Source organism: Lacerta agilis, chromosome 2 (genome assembly GCF_009819535.1).
Source record: "Lacerta agilis isolate rLacAgi1 chromosome 2, rLacAgi1.pri, whole genome shotgun sequence".
Classification (NCBI taxonomy): Eukaryota; Metazoa; Chordata; class Lepidosauria; order Squamata; family Lacertidae; genus Lacerta; species Lacerta agilis.
Genome location: NC_046313.1, coordinates 78,332,531 through 78,351,191, shown reverse-complemented (window position 1 = coordinate 78,351,191; position 18,661 = coordinate 78,332,531). Strand labels below are relative to the sequence as shown.

Below are 18,661 nucleotides of genomic sequence, written 5' to 3'. Positions count from 1 at the left end.
CCATGTAATCATAAAGATGTTTCAATTTAAATATTAAATTTGGTATGTTCTGCAGACTTATATATGGACATTGTTTTCATAGAATGTTTGTACCAAATTAATTTAGGTTTACAAAGTTACTTCAGCATAGCCGTGTATTGCCAGAGGCTGCTATATTGGGCCACTGCTAATGTGATGCATAACAAACCACATTCTACTTGTTCCGAATTCTTCCTGAATATTCATTAAATAACTTGATTTTCTATCCAAAGCCATGGGCAAACTTTAACACTCTATATTAACAGCCATAATTGTATCGCTCATACAGAATTGCTTTATCTTCAAAACGTTAGAACAAACCTTTCTAATTATTATTATTTTTTGGGGGGGAGACTTTCAGAGAAAACTCACTCTCAAGGTAAAAATTCCTCAAGAGTGACAGACATGTCTGCAGAAAGGGGTTCTATAAATTTAAAATTTTATGAGCTTTAGAGCAGACCCACCCTGCTGTGAGGCAGAAATTATTTCAGACCCCCAGAAAGATAGACTACATGCTTTTGGGCAGGGAGGTTGCATTTATTTTTTAATCTTATGCTACTTATTTCCTCAACATAGATCAGACAGAAAACCTAATTTGTATGAAACTGATTTTAAAAAGAGATTTACACTTACCTGTGTGTAATCTTCTGAAACTAGTATAAATCCATTATTATCAATGAGGTAACAGTTAATATTCTGTAACATAACACAAGTTATGATCAAATGCTTGATTTCAATAATTAAAGAAGTTCGCTGATGCACTATTTAAAGGGGAAATGCTTTATTCATATGCATTGGTAAATGTTCACTGTGGAGATTCTGTCTTTATGTTTCTCATCGAAGCACATAATACAGTAGTGATGTTTTCCATCTCTCAAAAAAGGCACACTCTGTGCAGGTCTGGTGGCCAAACAGCACTGATAAAGGCCAGCATCTCTGAGACAGCAAAGTGGTGCAGTTAGTTAATATTAATCTCTAGGTTAACAGGTCCCTTGTTTAGAGAATTGCATTACTTCACTTCCTTCAAAATGTAGTAAGCCAGTCCTGACCATCTGCTAAAAGGGGCCTGAGACCTTTGTCCCCAAGTCCTGCTTTGATGACATCACGGACAGTGAGAGAGGATAAATGCACTGCAGTATCCAACAGCAGAACGTGTATGGGTGACATAGGCTTGAGGATTTTGCTCCATGGTTCATAAGATTTTCCATTCAGGGAAGGAGATGTGCACTCATGGAAGGATTCAAAAACTTTGGGTCCAATTCATGTTGTGGAGTTCTAGATGCTGGAACATATCTATTTTGCCACAGCGTTTGCAGATGACAGAAGGTGTGTGCATGTGTTTGTGGCAATTTGTTAGGGGTGCAAAATCCCCCATCCTGCAGATGCTGTGAGCAGTAGGCCTCACCACTCCGCAAAGCCCGAACAGTGGAAGGTGGAAGTTTGGATGGCATCCAAACTGCACAATCTCAGATAAGAATGCAGTTAAGCACATGCCTTCTTTTAGTCAACAGCAGGGAAAGGGAATCTGTAGCCCTCCATATGTTGTTTGACTCCAAATCCTATAATCTGGACATTTTGGTTGGGGCTGATGGGAGTTGGAGTCCTGCAACACCTGCAGGTTTTCTATCCCTATCCCTGGTCAAGAGGGAAGTGCCTTAGCACAATATAAAAGGTATATCCCATTGCTGGGCAGCTTTGGGTAGGAAAAAAAAGTTTCAAGAAAATGTTGCTTTATATAAGTAATACCAGGCCAAAACAATGGAAAACCCCACCTTTCTGTACATTTAAAATAATGGCAAAGAGAAGAACAGACCACATACTTCTTAGTAATATGTTTGCTTTTTACATAATCATTCCCCCAGTATTCAAGCATACAACTACCACTGGTATGTTCATATGTCCAGGAAAAAGCTTTATCATTGGATCTTGTAGATTAGATAAATTGGCTCTTAGTCCTTGGGTGGAGTTGGTTGAAGGTTGTGGTGTGTAAGCATTTGTAAATAGATGCTGTAAGAAATTTTTTACTTGTATTCACTTTGCAACCCTGCAGGTATGAAATGTTAAGAAAATATCTGCTGCTTACCTCATCATCACAGCTGATAGAGCATCTCCCATCCAGAGATGTACACTGCAGGAGAATATATTTATCCAATGAGAATACTGTTATATTTTTCTGCTATTGAACTTAACAAAGATGCTTGATTTATAAATAATATTAAGAGAGTAAAATGAAACATATGTGATTCCTACTTGATATTGGGGTCTAGTTCTACAACAGAATAAGTGCTGTACCAAGTATTATTTACTTATTTTACTTTAATAGATTTCTAATCTACTCTTCATTGCCAATCCCAGAGCAGGTTACAGTGAGACACAAACACAACACAAAGTCATAATATTCAACAAATTCAATTACATCAGACCCGAGCAGCAAAAAAACACAATATCATTAAAATCTATTAAACATACGCTTTTACCATAGATGCGATTCAACTCACATCTCCCACATGTATTAGGGAGGGAGGGTTGTTTGTAAAGAAACCAAACGCTCTCAGACTCACTCACACAAGCTCACTTGGTCAGGAAAGGACTGGTGGTGGGTGGAGAGGCAGGCTAGAGGCGGGCAAAGAGGAAGAGAGCGAGCCAATCAAAAACGGTTGTGCCTGCAAGTATGGTCAGGAGAAATGTTTGACTAAACTGATGGACTTTAGATTTTCTATGTAACCAAAAAACCTGCTATTATTGTTTCGGGGGGGGGGGGGGGATGCAGCACAGGTTCTGCCAAGACCTTTACCTCCTCTTCTCTTTCTGGGATAAAGCTATCCAATACCCAACTGTAACATACCTGTCTACTAGCAGTCCAAAATTTCCTCTGGAAAAACTCAAGTTTCATCTGGATACCAACAGCTGGTGAAATAATAAAGAACAGGGGTTTGTTTTGTAGGCTTTTCATGCTTTCATTTAATAATTTACAATTCAATGCTTTTTAAAACTGGAAACAATTGTTAAAAAAAAGAAAATCTCTCAGGGTTAGCACCTCAGAAAGAATGTGGACAACAAATAGAAAGCGACACACCACTCCACAAATAAGGTAAGCCCAACCTGAGGATACAAACTTACTTCTGCTTTCAATTCTAAATGCATTTATGTTGAATTAAAAATAAATCAGTGGAACTGACTTCTATGCAAATTTACTTAACTCTTGCAGCCACACAGCCATTTCTTGTGGCCGTCTCCACTGTGGTTTTACTCTCAAGTGAGAGGCTGTTATTGGTGCCATAGTTAAGGCTAAGGGGACCATAAAGCACTGAAAGAGCTACTAGTGCATCTTGCTTGACCCACTTCCTCTCCAAGCTAAATTCTTGCACTGGTCTTTCCCAGTTTGGTGAGGTCCTATCCCCAATAGGCTATTTATTCAGGGCCATTTTCTGAGCCTGTTGGCCTTATGCTGTTGACCCTTGTTTTCCAGTCTGAATAATTCATTTTAACAGATGATTAAAAAAACCACGAGAATGCATCTAGTTTGGTGATAGAATACTGATACCTAATTTTAAATTGTTTTATTATATCGGTTCTGCACAAGTTTGATTCCATGTCTTCCTTATTTTTTGTTTAATTTACCTCTTTTTCCCCATACGTAAGAAATTTACTTTAACTGGGCAAGATAAAGCTAGCCTTATGCGACACAGCAGAAGCCAATTGCCCTCAATGCAACTTGCCTTCCGCAAACTGGCCAGGGAAAACAAAAATACTGCAACCATTCATTTTCCGGAACAAGAGGTTTAAAGGCAGGGTCCAGGAATAGTTTCTGAGTAATACTGTGCCAACCTATGGGAACTAGATAGAGACGGCTACTTTCCAATTGGCTTGAAAATGTCTCTTGTGGTGGTTGGAAAGTGTGAAGAGCCAGTAATCTGTTGGCTTCATCCATGTGGCGAACTGTTATCATGCTCCTTCAGCCACATGGAAATGCAGAGATGAAAAAGCATGACGATGTTGGATTCCACACGTAGCTGGAACCTCTCGTTGAATGGGTCTCCTCATGGGTGAAATCCCAACACCGAGCGATATCTCCATTGCTAAGGAAGAGGGAGGCAGGTTCCTGGTTCTCCAAACTTCAAGGACTTCAAGGACTGATAATGTGATGTCTGAACTGGGTCTAAATCTTAAATGCAAGCATGTGGTGGAGGGTTGTGTAGTATCCACACCAAGATACAAGAATAAAAATTTTAAAAAATCTCTTAACAACCAGCCTACACCCAGCTTATACTGGTAACATCCACAGGCCTTCCCAATGTTAAGAAAGACACTATTTAATGGTGTCTGTTCTGCTGACAGAAAGCTCTTTGATCCAGCAAAGCATTCCATGCATAGAGAGGGGAGGAGAAGGTGAATATTCTCCTTTCTCATGCAGCCCCTCCAGTCCCCTCCCATGCCCTACCAAAAGAACAAGATCAAAGGGGAAATGAGAAAGCAAGACCAGATCACAAGCTAAGAGTCAGGCCCCAGGAACAAGTCAAAACACATTGGAGATAGAATACCAAGAGAAAGAATACCACCAAAAAGACCACTGAGTCAGGAAGAGCTCTTGCTCCATTCCCTGCTCAGGCGGAGTTAATGGTCAGCCTGGGTGGAGTCAGTTCGGAAGGTTATTCCCTGAGAAGCTTTAGTGATGCTACTGTACTCCACCTGGGGCAGTGGTCAGCTCTTCTTAACACGATTTAAGAAAAGCACTTCGTGAGCAGGTAACAATTTTAGAATTAGGTAAAGGTAAAGGGACCCCTGTCCATCATGGACGACTCAGGGGTTGCGGCGCTCATCTCGCTTTACTGGCCGAGGGAGCCGGCGTACAGCTTCTTGGTCATGTGGCCAGCATGACTAAGCCGCTTCTGGCAAACCAGAGCAGCGCACGGAAACGCCGTTTACCTTCCCGCCAGAGTGGTACCTATTTATCTACTTGCACTTTGACATGCTTTTGAACTGCTAAGTGGGCAGGAGCTGGGACTGAGCAACGGGAGCTCACCCCGTTGCGGGAATTCGAACCGTCGACCTTCCGATCAGCAAGCCCAAGAGGCTCAGTGGTTTAGACCACAGCGCCACCCGCGTCCCGCAGTTTTAGAATTACTCAGGGTTTTTTTCAGCTGGAACTCACAGGAACTCAGTTCCGGCACCTCTCAGGTGGGTGCCATTAACATTATAAGAGAACAAGGCAGCTGATCATGGTGAGTTCCATCACCTCTTTTTCTAGAAAAATAGCACTGGAATTACTGGCCTTGGAATAAGATGGGGAAAGCTTCCCTTACTAATGCACAACAATGTAATACTTTTGAGATCTCATTTTGATGACAGGCTTCACATTAAATATGCAGAAGAGTGGTAAGTTTATAGTGGTAAGCTGGATAAACCAAAGACACTTTATGTTTCTTATAACATCCATACTGTATGGGAAGAAATTTAAATCTGTGATGAAACAATTATACAATGGATAATCTAGAAAACATTCTATGTGTAAATTATTTTTTTACTGAATGGTGCTGTGCAATGTTTGACTCCAAAGGACAATTGAAATCCTGGGATTGATTTCTGCAAAGCTTAAATTATTCTCATTTCAAAGTAATGAGGAAAAGCAAGAAATTGCTATTTTGTGTGGTGTTACTCTAGAGTGTTTTTTTTAAAAAAAACTGGATTAAATAGGAAATCAAAGATCAGGCAGAATCACTGGACCTGCTCCTGCTTGTCTACATTCAGGTAGAACACCTACCATTTTAATGGGGTTTTTTCTTGTTTAAAAATGGCAGGACTGGATTTATTACTATTTTCCCAGGTGTTCCATTCTTTTTGATATCTTAAGCTTTTGGCTCATAATACAGCTGCAGCATTAACTTAGCTATAATATTTCAGATGTGTAGCTGAGGCCATAGACTCAAACTGCATCATGATAAAATCAACAAATGTCCCATGTGATTCTTTGATGGAAGAGAACAGAAGAAAATGCTCCCACACACACTTCATGGGAATAGTGGCTGGACCAAGAGTTTGCTTTGAAGAAACAGAACATAGCCTGTCCTCTTACTCAAGCCTCTTTTATTGTTTATATGTTGTATTTTACAACCTTTTTAGGAAGACTGCATAGGGTTTTATGTGCCTTTGGAATGTCTCCCCAGAATTCATTTCCCCCAACACACTACGCTTTGAAAAGTCATTGCCATATGAAGCATAATAAACAGCAATTATTAATGTTTCCTGCTTTTCAGGTCATAGTAATTTAATTGAACTGATTTTCAGAAGAATTAGCAGCACTAGTGAATGGAATACTAATTTTCTTTTGAACCCCAGTGGTAAAAACAAAAGCAATTCTGCAGGATTTAGTGTGAGAAAATATATGTATATTTCTTGTGCTTTTCAAGAGCAATGAAACAAACATAGGTTGTTTGTTTTTTAAATGTTCGGATCATCTAATGCTCTAAGAACCATTCCACTATACACCCACACCCACACGAGAAACCCTTCTAGAGCCAACACATTCTTCTTCTGCACATTGTACAATCCATCAATATACCAGAGCTTCAGAGTTCAATAGCTAAACCCCAAGCTGGTTAATATTTGTCAGCGTCCTACAAATCAGTTGTGCTTTTAAAAGGCAATGACTCAAACTTACAGCTCCCATGCCATTAATTTCCTATACAGCCAGGTTCATGAATATAGTTGTTGCTTTTAATGAATGAGTCAGGAAACATTTCATTGATGCTGACAACATGGTAGGGGCATTAAATGGCACTGTGCTGAGCCATCTCTATTGACCAATAATAAGTGTGGGGTGGGACTGTGTTATTTCCTACCACTGTGTTTTGGGACATATGTGTTGTCATTTCCTAGCAACTAGTAGCCGACTCATTGGCCACATTGGCAGAACGCAAAAGGAAGGAGCTTATGGCAGTGCCAGTGGGTGTGCCCAGCAGCTGGCAACCTCATGCAGAGCTGGCATCCTAGGCAAACATCCCGTTTCCGCTAGAGCTCTGCTGGCCCAGGGTTCATCACCAACTATCTGGAAATAACTTACAGACTAAACGCAGATGCTTGGGAACCTAGGAAGCTGCCTTATTCTGAGTCAGACCACTGGTCTGTCTAGCCCACTGGCAGCAGCCCTCCAGGGTTTCTTTCCCAGTCCAATCTGAAGCAATCATGGCCTGAACCTTGGGACCTTTTGCTTTTAAATCATGTTCTCTGCCACTGAGCTATGGCTCTTCCTGGTAACACCCTGTCTTCCCTCAATTTATTTCTTTTCTTCTTCTTTTTACACCTTTGACACCTAACTACCTGTTTGGACCATTTATTACTGCATTAAAGGATGCTCTGTTGTTAGTTTCTAAGGGCACAGGATGCAATCCAAACATGTCCAGCTCTCATCAGTGCTTTGGTGCGAGTCCACCTAAGAGCTCTCATGGACATTGCCTTGAGGTGGGACACACACATATTAAATAAATACAACAATAACTATAAGAAAGGGTTGAATCCAGGAGTCCTCTTTCCATTTGCAGAACGGGCTCGGATCCAGCAGAAGCTACTGTTGGACAATGGCTTGGGGGGGACAACTTTTGGCCAATCTCTCCCTTCCTCTTCCTCTTCCACCCAAATTGGATTGGATTTCAATGTTTAGAATTAATAGAACATGTCAATACATCAATAATATAAATACTAGGGATCCGATGAAATCTGCCACCCCATTCTTGGTGGGGTGGGGGCACTTGCCATAGTGGTGAGAAGTAGCTCGTCAGCAGCAATCTCCCCGCCCCCCAGTGGCTACAACCTGCCATTCTCCCCACCACAATGATGTGGCATTTTGAGGGAAGCTACCGGTAAACGAATTACTGCAGGGAATTAACTGAAGAGGTACATTTTAACAGTTTAGACTTAATATAAAGTGGGGGGGGGGAGAGAGGAAATTGTCACAGTTTGGCTCATTTCCTTTCCAATCCTTTCCAAACCATCCAACCCACTGTGAAGCAGAAGGAAAACCTCCCCCACCTCTTATTTCATTTTGGCTATACGCACAGTGGAGTTCACAATGAAGTTTGTCTTGGTTTTGTCAGCATGCCTGTACTTTCGCAAAGGAAGATGAGACATGAGCCGGAAACTTATTCATTAAAGCCTCTATATCTTGCCCTCCTGGTGCAAAAGCATCACCCAGGGTGGCTTACAACGTTCAAAACGGCAATTTCATGAAACATGATAATATAATAAAACAATCAGTCAATGAGGTGGAACTAGCTGTCAAAACCAAGCATAAATGCAGTATTGGCCACATACAACGAAAGCCTGCTGGAATAAAATGGTTTAATAAATGATGAATAACAGTGACCTGGGAATAATTGGAGTTCTAGTCCATGACCTTTTGGGCACCCAAGTATGGAGAAGGTTGCATTACATGAACACAGGAAAGATGGGAAGCAGGACCTACAACCTTTCATGCATCTATATCCCTAAAATATATATTGTATATATTCATACTGGTAGATATATTAATATTTTCTAAATTAATATTTTATTTTTTAAAAGTATCACCTATCTGCATAAAGCTGCTTTAGAATCACCCACTCACTCATTCAGAGACTTATTTGCTGGGCTACCAAAATGGTTAACTACTTCAACATGATACAAAAAGCAAGTTTTGGTATGTCCTGATTCCTAGAAAAAAAAAATCTGACAATGTGCTTATCTTCCTAAAAATGGTACCTATGAAATGCAGTCCAAAATAATTAAGGTAATTTACCACTCTAAAAGCTGAACTATGATATAAGCATAGTCCAAGTAAACTTGGTTGTTGAGAAAGTCATCACCCTCTAAAGTGAAAAAAAAGTTAATGTGAAGATCTGTCTGAAAAAGAGCCACAAATCAATGTTGGCTATATTTGTATGGGCAGCATACAACAACAACAACAACAACAACAACAACAACAACAACAACAACAACAACAACTTCATAAAAAGCACTACTCAACATGTTGATAAAACGTCTCTTCAAGGACTAATGTTACATGTTCTGTTTAAAAATATGGGCAGTTCGGTGCTGGCAAATGCCAGCTGTCCCATGACAAAAGTGCAGATTTTGGAAGTATTGGGGAGACAAATGTGCATTTATTACGCATATACCAGCAATTACGTACAAAGATCCCATATAGTTTGTATGAAAATGCATGTTCCTGATTTTTTTATAAGGATGTTGGCATTTATAGAGATTAGCTGTTAAGAGTAAATTCCTTTAAAGCAGCTTACTGCTACTCATTCATTCATTTAATATTTGTTTTAAAAAATGCAGCAGTTTCTAATCTGTGCAGAAGATAGCACCACACTATATTGTTCAGTGGTACTCAATGTTCAATATAAACATAAGGTACTTACTGGGTTGGCTAAGAGCCATCTATCCTGAAGTACCCTGATCTTTAGTTTTAAGCCATGTTGAAACAAGAAGTCATTAATTCAATCCCAGCAAGATTTTAATGTAAACGGCAATGCTGAGATTTCCCTTTTTCTAATCTACCTTCATCCTGTAGCCTCTCAAAGCAGGGCAGGGTTCTGCCTATCTTTCTTTTTAAAGGACAGAGCAGTTGTGTTTATATAGCTTCTCAGAAAGATAATTGTGGGTGTGCCTGGTAAAATTCTATTGAAATTAATTTTCAATGGTGCACTTATAATAAGTACATACTGGCAGGACCATTGTAAAAACCTGCAGTTTTTAAAAAATATATGAGATACATATCAGAATAGAAAAATAAAAGAATAAGTTAAGACAATTTGGAGTATGAAGGAAAGGACGAAAATAAATGTAAGGAACAGCAGAAAGAGGGGGAAGGGGGTCGAAATTGAAAATGGTAAAACTTGGCAAAATAACTAATTTATATAAATGAAAATTACACACACACACACACACACTACATACTGATAGCCTCTTGGTTTAAAATCATTTATCATTTCATTGGTATATGGTAAAATGGGGAAGCAGAAGACATGATCCTCAGAACTGATCCACTGATCCTCTAATCCACTGAAATCTAAATGCTGTGGCATGATTGACATCCTATGCCCTTTTAAAACGTGTTGAGGGGTTATTGGGTTGTTGTTGTTTTTATTTTGATTCAGTGTTTTGTGGTTTTATATTCTTATTTTATTCTGTGAACCACCCTGAGATCTGCTGGCATAGAGTGGTATATAGATTCTAATAATAATAATAATAATAATAATAATAATAATAATGATGATGCAAGTGCAGTGAAGATATGGAACACATTAGCCGGGCTGAAATAGGTCACAACTAATACACAATACTCTTTGTAACTTGCCAAAATTGCAAACAACCAACGTCGACAATGGTGGAGAAGCAATGTTTTCCCTATACCCTTTTGGTGTGATGCTACAGCAGGCATAGGAAAACTCGGTCCTCCAGATGTTTTGGGACTACAACTCCCAACACCCCTAGCTACCAGGACCAGTGGTCAGAGATGATAGGAATTGTAGTCTCAAAACATCTGGAGGGCCAAGTTTGCCTATGCCTGTTCTAGAGCATGAAAGAAGCCTAGGAACTGACATATATTAGATTACATTTTATGGTTCATCAGTTATTACAATGAGAAACCCATCACATTTACAAAAAGAAAAACACACACTGATAAATAAATTTTAGAAAGGGGAAAGATTAGATGTAGACACACAAAGCGTTGTTTTTTAACACAAAAACAAAAACCAAGACTCCTTGTGCTCCGCTCCCCCTTTCTTACCACCCAAGATGGCCCTGCCTTCTGCCTGCCCCTCAGAGTCAGCACATCACACAGGGCTGGGTCTTGGTGGTGGCAGCCTCTCCTCCTTCTCACCAGCAGCCACTGCAAGCTGCCCTAAGGAGGAGGCCAGCAGCAGAGGCCATGGAGATGTCTTGGAGAGGCGATGGGATGCTTCCTCACAGCAGCTACCACCACTCAGGACAAGCGGTAGCTTGTTTTCCTTCCTGAGCTCGGTGGCAGTACTGGCAGGGGGAATAGGGACATTCCAGGGTCAAATCAGATGGCTTTCATAATTCCAGCACTGTTCCTGGAAAATCGGGACTCTTGGAATGTATGCCATCATAAGAAGTGCAAGGAAAAAAATAGTAAACACTGTAAATAATTATTCACTGGGGTGGCGTGAGTAGACACCTCTTTGGGGCGGCTCAGAGACCAGGGGCTGTGGCAGCTGCTGCCTGGAGGACTCCCAAGAAGAGGGAAGAGGAGGCTGAGGGAACACATCACAAGGGAGGGTGTTTGAAAAGGGGTGAGGGGCTGCCAACTCTGCAGGCAAGGGGTGACATAACTGGGCTCCTGAGGCTTGGAGCATGTTTCCCCAAAGGGAAGCCTCAGAAAGAATGTAGTTGGAGCTGTGGACTCAAAAAGGTTGAAAACCTCTGCCCTAGGGAGAGCATTCTTCCTAAAATATCTAGATTTTTCACTACTCACATCTTAGCATCCCTTGGTTCAGTTATTAGAAAGAACATGTTCCAGAATTGCTCAACTTTCTCTATCACCATGTGTGCAATACAGACAGCTGCACTTATTACAGACGTTACAGTAGCCTTTATGTTCACGTCCACTGACTCTCCCTTATGAATATACTTTTTGATGCAGCACCCATTCATTATTTTCCCAAATGTGACTGAATTCCACTGAGCTTCCCTGATAGCAGAAGAGGCTGAGTGTGTCTGATGATTTTACCTGCCAAATTACTAAAATATATCTAGGCATTTCCACTGGTGAAACACTATACACCGTCCCTGGGCTTAAACGAAAGCAGATTCCACAGCATTCTTGCTATTTTTGTAAACGTGTGCTTTGCAATAGATTTTCTTTATAAAACAAACCCCATAGCGGCCTGCTTTGGAAGTGTTCGACAGCGAAATCAGTATAATTCATCCTCAATTGAGTGTTCCAAGGATTTATTATTTCTGACAACAGCACAATTGTGGTACATGTGGTGAAGAATGAGAAGTTCACCCATATACCTTGCTTTCCTCTCCGCCTTCATATATTTATATACATATAAATAAGTTTTCTGTGGGTGGAAAAGAATTTTTAAAACATGGTGGGCACAGGCTTAAAAAATCTGCTTGTAGTTAAGAATTATGCCAAAAGCTCTCTAGGATGTTGTGGCAGATATAAAACTCACTGCGCTGTCTGCTACATCAGTTGAAACAGAAGGTTAGAAAAAAAATTGCTGGAGGAAGAGGAATGGAGACACAGGAACAGCAGCCTGCTGTATATTGCCTTGTAAAACATACCTGCCATTGAAATGAAGAACAGCAGCAGCAGCAAGCAGACGTATCCATGTCATTCATGCTTGATAGCATCATATGGAAAGTGTTTGCCCCCTCTGTGCACCATTTGGGAAATGTCATAGAGAGCAGTAACACAGATATTCCTGTTTCTGCCTGGCTATTATACTCACATACACTACTTGCCTATGACAGCTACTGATCACTAAAGAGGACTGCTAGGTAGCATTCACCATTAAAGGGTATAGAGAGCATAGAGAGTGTGACCTTGAACAAGTAGGACTCTCTCCCTCTGGTTTCCTACCCACCTTCAATTGTCAGCCAACCATCTGTGGCCATGGGAATGCTCAGACCACAATGGGTTACTTTGCTTCTCCCTGCCCCTTAGGTTGTTACCCTTCCTTTCTGTACTTCTACAAATGTTGGGGTCTCCTCATGCTTGCTGATACTTACTTCCTGTGTAAAGGTAAAGGGACCCCTGACCATTAGGTCCAGTCACGGACGACTCTGGGGTTGCCACGCTCATCTTGCTTTATTGGCTGAGGGAGCTGGCGTACAGCTTCCAGGTCATGTGGCCAGCATGACTAAGCCGCTTCTGGCGAAACCAGAGCAGCGCACGGAAATGCCGTTTACCTTCCTGCTGGAGTGGTACCTATTTATCTACCTGCACTGCATGCTTTCGAACTGCTCACCCTGCCGCGGGGATTTGAATCACCAACCTTCCGATCAGCAAGCCCTAGGCTCAGTGGTTTAACCCACAGCACCACCCACGTCCCCCTACCTCCTATGTAGAGGGTCTCAATTTGGCAATGTAAGTAAGCCAGACTTGGAGAATTTAGTTCAGTGTTAGCGTGTGTGTGTGTGTGTGTGTGTGTGTGTGTATGATGAAATGTATGGACTTTGGTACATCTTTCAAGCACTCTTCAAAGGAATGTCATCACATGGGGAAGTCTACAGTATTTCAATAGAAATCTGTAGGGAAAGATGTCTTGATGCTCTTCACTATATAGCCATTTCCCTCTCGTGCTTGTTTATATTTTTATGTAGGCCTACTACTGATCAACGTATGTGAAGTTCTTTTTGTGTATGCAAGAATAAAACTAATCACAGAAGCAAGTATCTGAAATCTGAAGCTTTTTTTTTTAAAAAAAAAAAAACAGGCTACAAAAACAGGCTTTGCATCCTTTTTTTTTAAAGATTGATACTTTGCTTTAAAAAGACTGGGCGCCCAACCCTCTCAAAACAACTCCATAGTCACTCTAAGGCAGAATGTATACATTATTTCATTATCATTGTATAAGACTGACAAATGAAATGCCATAATTTAGAACAACCGCATAGCTACCAACTTGCAAAAAAGAAAAGCACCAAGACCAAGACAACATTGGAATCTTCTTGGATGTAGCCATGGATAATGTGGGCTATCCATCATGAGTGAAAATGAAATTGAGTAAAATGTACAGCCTTTGAGAAGAAATGATCTAAAATATCTAAATAAAACAACATGTAAACCCTGCGTTTAATCTCAGACATGCTTTTCTAATTCTTCCTTTTTCTTGATCCCTTTTGTTTCTATTACTTTTATGTAAAGTGTCATCTGCTTCTATTTACTGCAACAATATGAAGTCACTAATTAACTTTAATCATGCTTATCTGCCCGACATTTTCTCTGTATCTGCAAAAGGATGCACAGCACACACAACTCTGTATGTAAGTGGAGAGTTGATTGAAAAATTGAAACCTGTTTTTGCTGCCATCACTAAATAGGCAGACACATGAAATTTGATTTAAAGTCTCTGGCTACTACTTTATTTAACTTGCAATTAAATGTAAGCTAACCCAGTCTCTCATTTCCCTGGGGTAGTACCAGACTCACAAGGCCCCCTTTCCCGCAAACCAAAATGCTGGTGCGTAGGAGAGCCTAGCTAGTGTAGGAAAAGATTCTTGTATCTGGGCCAGATCACCAAAAAGCATGCCCTGTGTATTTATATCCCACCTTCAAATGCTCATGGCTCTCCTTGCACTACAAAGAGACCCAGATTTTGGGACTATCATACCAAGTTGCTCTTAGAGAGACATGGTTTTTACAAACAAGTGAATGAATTCAAGCTGATTCTCCCAATGGAATTTGAAGTATAACCTCAAGCTAAGTAGCAGCAGAGCCAGTAGATAAACTTTGTTGTATCCAGCACAGAATATAATATATGAGACTTCTTTGCATAATATTGGAAAGATCTCATCATCAAACCCCCAATTTGCTTCCCGGGATCTAATGGCTTAACTTTTAAAGGGATTGGGGGGTGGGGCGGGGAGAGCCAAATTATTTTACCTACCGGTAGCAGTCGAAGAAACCCGATCCAAGTCCATTGAAGCCCAAAGACTAAAATTATTCAAAGTTTTGGACTGAGTCCAGCAGTAATATAATATGATCTCCTATTAACCCACTGGAAGCAGTTGGTATGTCTCTCACTAATCACCAAGCCACTTAACAAGGAGGAAGCAGAAACCCTGTATTTTAAACTCTCTGACATATAGTTCAACATTCTCTTTGAATAAGGGATCTTGGAACATTAATACAAAGCTCTGAGAAATAGATGCTTTAGAGATCTTTGTTTCATGACACAATACATGCAAATACATATTACTGATGTCCTTGTTTTATGTCCGGAAAAGCCACTTAAGCAGCAGACAGTTTGGATTGGAGAACCGGTTTGGGAATATGTTTAACCATTTTGGGACTGATTTCGTAACTCTAAATCGTTCCCAAACTTCTTTCCCCCCAATTCAAATGTGCATTTTGGAATTGACAATTTTGGAATTGACAAGGGGAATTTGCTCCATAGGGCACACCGGACCATAGGGCGCACCTCGTTTTTAGGGGAGAAAACAAGATAAAAAATATTTTTTCTTGTTTTCCTCCTCTAAAAGCCCTGTTTTTTTGAGGATCAACTAAAAGTTTTGCAGCTTTTTTGCAAAGGGGAAAGCCCTGGGTTTTGTTTTTTTTGAGCATCAGCTAAAAGTTTTGCAGCTTTTTTTGCAAAGGGAAAAGCCCTGGTTTTTTGAGGATCAGCTAAAAGTTTTGCAGCTTTTTTGCAAAGGGAAATGCCCTGTTTTTTTAAGGACCAGCTAAAAGTTTTGCAGCTTTTTTTTGCAAAGGGGGAAAAGCAAAGCTCCTTTTGCAAAGGGGGGAAAGCAAAGAGGAAAAGCCCCATTTTTATGGGGTTCAACTCACATATCTGCAGCTTCTAAAGGAAAGGGAGCCTTTTCTACAGTTTCCAGACAGATAATCTAATCAGCCAGTCACATGTTGCTGGGGAAACAAACAACCTCCCTCTGCAGCACATTCAACATAGGAGGGCGGGGCTGAAAGGGAGCTGGGACTCTTATCTCTCTCCCGATCTCTTGCTGATCAGCTGCTGAGCAGGGTCCTTTCAACACCCCCTTTTCTCTTTGTAAAATAAAAAGCATGATCCTCTTTTGGCTCCTGGGCAATTCAGCTCCAGGGACCACCATTCGCTCCATAAGACACACAGATATTTCCCCTTACTTTTTAGGAGGAAAAAAGTGTGTCTTATGGAGCGAAAAATGCATTATTTATTTATTTAAAAGATATATTTTGACTGCGTCAGACCAACATGGCTACCTACCAGAATCTATTTCCTATAGGAACACTTCTAATCCATCCTTTCCCCCTCTATGCTTTCTGCCTGAAACTGCTGCAGCCAATCAGCAAAAGCCAAACAAAAACTTATTTGTCTGATCTCTCATGTTCCCTGATTTCTCCAATCTCTTTCCCTCCCTCCATGGTTTCTGCCTGAAATGTTTGCCACCCACCAAACCAATAAGGAAAGGAGCAAACATTGGCTATTTGGATATGTGAATCAACCATTGGTGTAGTGAGGTTTGGGTATAACTTTGTGTTTGGCTGAGATTTCAGATGATGAGTGTTCTGATAGCGGGACCTGCATGCCCTTTTCTCTCACTTCAGAAGCTTCAGATAGTGTCTTCTGTATTAATTTTTGAACATTTGCTGAAACCTTTTTATGCGGCTAGGCTTAAGGGGGGGGAATCTATTTCTGTAATAGTCAGTGAGCTGTGATTTAAGTGGGGAGTTGTGTGTGGTTTTTATTGTGTATATAATTGTTGCAAACCGTTCTGATACTATTTATGAAATTGTGGTATATAAGTATTTTTAAAAACAAATAAATCAAACAGTGCAAAGGCAGCAGCTTGTGGTTGCTGACCAGTTTGAATCTTGAAGATCGTATTACAACAGTCCTGAAAGGGACGCACTGGCTGCCAAGGTGCTACCAAGCCAAATAAGTAATCACGTATAAAGTCCTACACAACTAGATATTGGAAGGAACATCTTCTAACACACTAGCCCGACTGTACATTAAGATCAGGTCTGCTGGGTTTTTCTACATCCTAGGGACAACCAATACGGTTCATGCACTTGTTACTTCTAGATATGCTTACTCAGTGCTTTTTTTCCTGGGGGGGACGCAGGGAGATGCATACCCCTAAATATTTTGTGAATCTAACAGGAGAAGAAACTAATTTTTAAAAACTTTTTAGTTTCTTCTCTAGCATGGTGAATCGTCAGTTCCGTTGCTTACCCCCCCCCATGGCGGCCTCATTTCCTGTCACTGTGTTTTCTGAATCTCAGACAGAATAAGAATACCCCTCTTATTTCTTTTTCATTTTTCTTTGTTTGTATACTCTTTCTCCCACCCCCCCATTTCTTTGTATATTTGATGTGTGTATGTATAGGCAATATCAAAACAAAACTTAAAAAAGAGAGTACCCCTAAACATTTTTTTAAAGAAAAAACCCCCACTGTGCTTACTGTCGTTTGCTTTTTGTGGGGTTGCAGCAGGTAATGCAAAATGCTGCTTCACAATTGCTCTCTGGAGCAACTTATCGGCAACATATGATACCTCTGTTTAAAGCATTGTGCTGACTGCCAATCGGATCCTATTTTAAATATTATTGTCGTGAAATGTTTTACTGGTGACTGGATTTTCAAACACTTGTACAAACATCAAAATTTGTGTAAAGGGTTGCAAAGAGCAGCCACAGAATTGACTGTCCCATCTCTGTAGCAAATCAGTGGGGTGCCTTCAACAGAGAGGTAAAACTGAAACAGAGTTTTAAGCCTATTGCCAATTTTGCCTGCGCTGTGAAGTGTGTTCTCCCTACTGGCTCCAGATACAAGGCTAGCACTTGTCAGTTTCACTGCTGCTCTCTGCAGCCTGTCCACACAACTTCTCTGAATTTATAACATTCTATCCAATCCACAAAGGCTGCAAAGAATGACACTGAAACTGACAGGCTCAATTCCGAAGAATTCCCCATAGACGTAAAACTGGCAAGGGGTTTCATATATATTGTCAATTACTTTTCTACTATTAAGGAACTGTTCAGTTCCACTGCTGCTCTTTGTGGCCCTTGAATTGGGACTACTTAATATGGAATTAACTCCTAACGTTCCAGAACTGGCAGCTGGTTGGTGGTGGTGGGGAATGCACACCTGCACTGAACTTGTTTGTAAATATTGAAGATATTGGAGACAGAGCTCCTCTGGATATCTGACACCCAAGCTTGGACCAACAGAAAACTCCCAACAATATATAAGGGACAATTCTGTACACCCCTAGTTTAAGCAGTGAAAAAAAACAGTTGCCAGACTACAACAGAATGCCAAAAGGAAGCTTGCTATTTTTTTAAGTGGCCAGTTTTAAGAGTTGTTTTCAAGATTATTCTTTTTTTTGTGCTCACAAACATTAGAGTTTTTTCACAAAGGATAGGTAGGGTGGGGGAGGGAGAAAAAAAAGAAAATTAAAGAGCACAGGAACATCTGTGTACCCATTTTTATTGCCAATACCCTCAACAGGAAGGCAGAAATAGCCACATAGGAATAAAAGGTAACTTGACAGCTCTAATCATATGTTGCCAGAAGATGGACCAAGTAGGATGGTTTGACTAAAAAAAAGGGGGGGGGACAACAACCAAAGGGTAATAATTTATTCTACCACAACTCATGAGTGCACCAAACAAGGCCTGTATTATTGTTGGAAATGAACCTCACACAGTGCTGTAACTTTTCACTGACCCTGCTCTGTGAACATCTTTTCAATTTGTTAGTGCTAAAAATAACACAATTGTAGTTGCAAAGGATTACCCAAACTAAGAGAGGCAGTTGAGAGGCATTCTTTAAAGCTTCCATTCTGTAGCACAGAGAGCTGCAGGATCTTGGGAAAAACACCTGGCTTGGAAGACTCGTCTTAAAGACAATGGTTATAAAAACAATTTGTCATCTAATAGATACGGAAGCCAAAGGAAAAGTTTA

General features: G+C 40.5%; 1 protein-coding gene across 1 annotated transcript in view; it reads right to left on the bottom strand.

Annotated features, from left to right (window-relative positions):
• The window catches only part of CACNA2D3 (calcium voltage-gated channel auxiliary subunit alpha2delta 3), a 487,051-nt gene that overhangs the window by 46,551 nt on the left and 421,839 nt on the right, over positions 1-18,661 (bottom strand). The window contains exons 28-30 of the mRNA XM_033140932.1: positions 2,864-2,925; positions 2,102-2,146; positions 652-714 (exon numbers count right to left, since the gene is read on the bottom strand). Coding sequence (XP_032996823.1) covers positions 652-714; positions 2,102-2,146; positions 2,864-2,925 — 170 coding nt within the window. The remainder of the gene's footprint in view (positions 1-651; positions 715-2,101; positions 2,147-2,863; positions 2,926-18,661) is intronic.